At 42.6% G+C, this 4275-nt stretch overlaps 1 protein-coding gene across 1 annotated transcript; it reads left to right on the top strand.

Moving 5' to 3' along the window:
• The first annotated feature begins 235 nt into the window (after nucleotides 1-235).
• GRM8 (glutamate metabotropic receptor 8) lies at nucleotides 236-772 on the top strand. Its single transcript, XM_007446007.1, has one exon. The coding sequence runs from the start codon at nucleotides 236-238 to the stop codon at nucleotides 770-772; it is 537 nt and encodes a 178-aa protein (XP_007446069.1).
• The last annotated feature ends 3503 nt before the right edge of the window (nucleotides 773-4275 follow it).

Raw genomic sequence — 4275 nt, 5'->3', positions numbered from 1 at the left:
CTAATTTTTGCATCATTCCAGGCAAGTTGACTTTATATGGGAATAAAATTGAACCTTGGGGTCTGATGGAAATTCACTGTGACATTCAAATCAAGAACACCTGCTGAAACCCACAGAGCCTTTTCCCCATGGGCCCTGATGGTAGCCTCCAAAAGCTACAGCCTCAGGTGGTGCCCCTTCTTCTGTGGCAAGAATAAACGTTGGGTCTTGGATTGCAACACCACCTGTGGAGAAAATGGTATTCGAGGGAAAGCGATCAGCCTCTTGTCCTTGTTTTTTCCTCCTGACTGCCAAGTTCTACTGGATCCTCACGATGATGCAAAGAACTCACAGCCAAGAGTATGCCCATTCCATACGAGTGGACGGGGACATCATTTTGGGAGGTCTCTTTCCTGTCCACGCAAAGGGAGAGAGAGGGGTGCCTTGTGGGGAGCTGAAGAAGGAAAAAGGGATCCACAGATTGGAGGCCATGCTTTATGCAATTGACCAGATTAATAAGGACCCTGATCTCCTCTCCAATATCACTCTGGGTGTCCGGATCCTCGACACCTGCTCCAGGGACACCTACGCTTTGGAGCAGTCACTAACGTTCGTGCAGGCTTTGATAGAGAAAGATGCTTCTGACGTGAAGTGTGCTAATGGAGATCCACCCATTTTCACCAAGCCCGACAAGATTTCTGGCGTCATAGGTGCTGCTGCAAGCTCCGTGTCCATCATGGTGGCTAACATTTTAAGACTTTTTAAGGTAGGTAAAGGCACTAGGCAATTCTGACCATTGTGGAAAGACAGTAAATTGTCCTGACTCCAACTGCAGGTTTAAGAGGAAAGTGAATGTGGTGAAGATGCTCGTAGACCCTCTCAGGGCCACAGTTTCCTCACAGAGAGGGGTTTGTGTCTAGGTTTCTACAAGTGTTGATTTAGTTCCATTTTTAAAAAGAATGGATTGGGTTAACTGTGACTTTTTTTTTTCTGAACAAACAGAAAGGTGATAATTTCTGTGACATGTTGGGTCCTCAGTATCTTGGGATATGCTGTTTATTGAGGCTTATTTTAAAGCAAAGCAAGTGTTTTTCGAGGGTCTGATGAACTCTTAGCTCATTTATCAGATCAAACATTTCTATAGTATTTGAGATTTAAGATAATTTACTTGGTGAAATTTCTTTAACGTGGGATGCTGTGTTATGACAAAAGTTCCCGTGTGGAGAAATAGTATTTATTACTAATGGGTAGATGGGAGTGACACTCTGGGCTAGAAGATGGCCATAAAGTTGTCAGGTTTGTTATAGCTACAATAGAGCAGAACCTCATTAATTCAGAGTGCTCTGATGCAGACTTAGAATAATTAAATGTAATTCTTATTGAGTTAAAAGTTCAGATTTAGCAGGATAATTCGAGACTTTTTGGTTTAGGTTGGATGATCTATTATCTATAGATTACATTTTGAATAAAATTGGCAAAATAAAACAACACATGGAACAATATTTTGAAAGCATAAAGTCCCATAAACATAAAGTTATTGTAATTCATCTTTCATTAACTTTCTCATTTTATTTATTAACATCCGTTGTGTAGTCCTTTGTAATAGACATAATTTTACAAATTGAAAATGCTTTTCACTCCGATGTTTTACTCAGTGGGACATGACTTTTCCAGCTTACTCTGAATTAGTGAGTCTTCGTTTAATATTGTGAGAAGCTGTTTCTGTGCAAATTAGATTTAAAAATACTAAAAGAATATGGAGAAGTTGGACAGATGACAGATATAGTGACAACAATGAACAAAGTGATGGAAAACTTACTTCAGAAAATAGAAGGGTTCGAATCAAAAGCTTTCCGCTTTGGAAGCTGTCTTGGGGGACCATCTAGTCTGGTTCACGTCTGTAACATCCCCCCAGCTTCTGTATGAGTTCCCTAAGTTTGGAGGAGAGAATGGTAAGAGGCCCCTTAATGACTATTTTCAGATGGATGAAATTTTCTCAGATGAGGATGCTGCTGAGCAGAAGCTCTCTGTGTCTAAGGAGTGCTGAGGAGTCACACACAGGCGTCAGGGAATGCCTGAGATATCTGAGCCAGATGTTAGGAAGAGCCCCTTGGCAAGGAGGAGGACACAAGATTAAAATAGGCAGCCAAGGGTGCTCTAATTGTCCATCTCTGGAAACTTTCAAGGGAAACTGCAAAGCTGTTAGTGATTTCTCTTGGGCTAATTGACCCCTTGCCTGGAGGCAAGATTCAAAACCAGAAGCTCCAGGTTTACCCCAACATCCTGGGATCTTGGATTTCTCCCAGCATCCTGATTCTGAGCCGCATGGCATTTTCGGCTCTGGGGTCACGTCCAGCTCCAGCCAGTTTCCCAGTTCTCTTCTCCTCTCTGACTTGATCTCCCTCCCCTGATGCTCCAAAGCATCTCTTTTCTGTTCTTAACTCATCAACACCCACTTTTAGGGAAGGGGAAACTTTCATGAGGATCATCTCCCTCCTGTTACTCTCCCCTTATAAACTAATTCTGGTTCCCATCAATCCCATCGTAATTCCCGTGAATCCTGTCTCTTTCCTGGAGTCTGGTGCCAAAAGTGGGCAAGGATTTGAGGAGCAGGGTGGAGGCGATAATTGCTCAGTTGAGGTTTTCGAAACTTGTTTACGTTAATTTTGCTACAGAATCAGCTTATCTGTAAAATGGGGATGTTAACACTGTGTTAGGTTGTTGGATGATTTAATGAGATAATGCAGGTGAAGGATTCCACCAGGACCTGACCGTGTCCTTCGTCTCCTTGGGCTGCCCAAGGGGACATCGGGCCAACTGAAGGGTAGGTTTTGTTTTTATGCATTCTAGACCTGGCTTCTCTTTGCTTTGTTCTTCTCTCACTGACGGGCCAATTCTTGGGTAACTCTGGAGGGACCTTATCGATCACGTGGGAGAATTACAATACCATTGACTCTGGGCAGAGTCCAGTGCTGTAGGTCAATTCTTGTGACTGTGGTCTGCACATGAAGGGGCTGCCACCCTTTACCAAAGCACAGGGACTGGGTGACTTTTAGCCAGGAGCAGATGTTGGTTATGGTAGATGTCATGACTAAGACCGGTATGCTGGCTCGGAATGAGCATTGAATATATGGAAGCAGATATATTTATTAACCAAATAAGCGGGGCTTGAAAAATCTGTCTTTTACAAGTAAGTGAGAAGATGTAAGTGGTCAGCCCATCTTCCAGCTGAACCTGGAACCACATGACTGTGAATTGATAATTACAACTTAATCGTTGTTGTGCTACTTTAGTTTACTTTGACGATTCATATGAGACCTCCAGCCAGCACTCCACACTGATATTAATTATGAAATGGTGATGGTCACTCTTGGAATAGAAAATGTTTCACTTTATGTGTGAATATATATTCTGTTTAAACACATATGCTAGGACTGACATGAAATATTAGAATAGTTATCAAAGGAATGATTAGCAAATTAATGCTTTGGGGATTCGCTTACAGTTCCATTTTGAAAGATAATAATTTGATTAAACAAATGCTATGACCTGAATAAAATTAAACATTTAGGACAGTATTATGGCGCTTGGGCCCCTCCAGGACAGCATATGACCCATAGTATCTAAAACGATGCCTGGATATCAGTATAGTGCCACTTATTCCTGGATTAATGGAGTCACAGAAGGTCGAGCATCTTGGTTTGGAAAAACACAATTAACCTTGACCATGAGGGATGTAAACAGGGTCTTGATTAATGAATTTACTTATTGTCCTGCTCAACAATAAGCATTAATTGGGGTTTTTAGAATGTAGCTGGAATCTGTTTAAAATTGTATAGAAAATATTTGGGCTGAAATCAGAAGTAATCTCCAAAGGTCCCAGTTCTCTTTTTCTGGACAGTCCTGGTAAAGCCATGTGTTATCTGCCTGGGCTACATTGTGAAGGAGACAGTGTCCCCCAGGCATGCCCATCTTCCTCTTGCTTCAGTCTGGCCCTCCTGTGGCAGCCTCTCCTGGCCTCGTATCGCTCTCCATTCTCCTAATCGAAGCCTCGTTTCAGGAAAGGAGCTATGCATGTGTTATCAGTCATCTGCATATAACATGTCTGTGTTTAAGTCAGAGGAGGATTCTGTTTTCCGCGGGATCGCTAGTTGTGGTTCAATGAAATGATTTGTCTTTGTCAAGGGGATTCAGGCATTGGGGGGAGGTTCATTTAGCCCCCCAGATCCTGCACCTTGTCGGGGTGAGGGGCAACTCGTCTGCTGTGGTGTATAGCTGGCCCTGCTTTTCTCTAGA

The sequence above is a fragment of the Lipotes vexillifer genome, unplaced genomic scaffold, assembly GCF_000442215.2.
Source record: "Lipotes vexillifer unplaced genomic scaffold, Lipotes_vexillifer_v1.1 scaffold156, whole genome shotgun sequence".
Lineage (NCBI taxonomy): Eukaryota > Metazoa > Chordata > Mammalia > Artiodactyla > Lipotidae > Lipotes > Lipotes vexillifer.
This window is presented reverse-complemented; position numbering and strand designations above follow the sequence as displayed.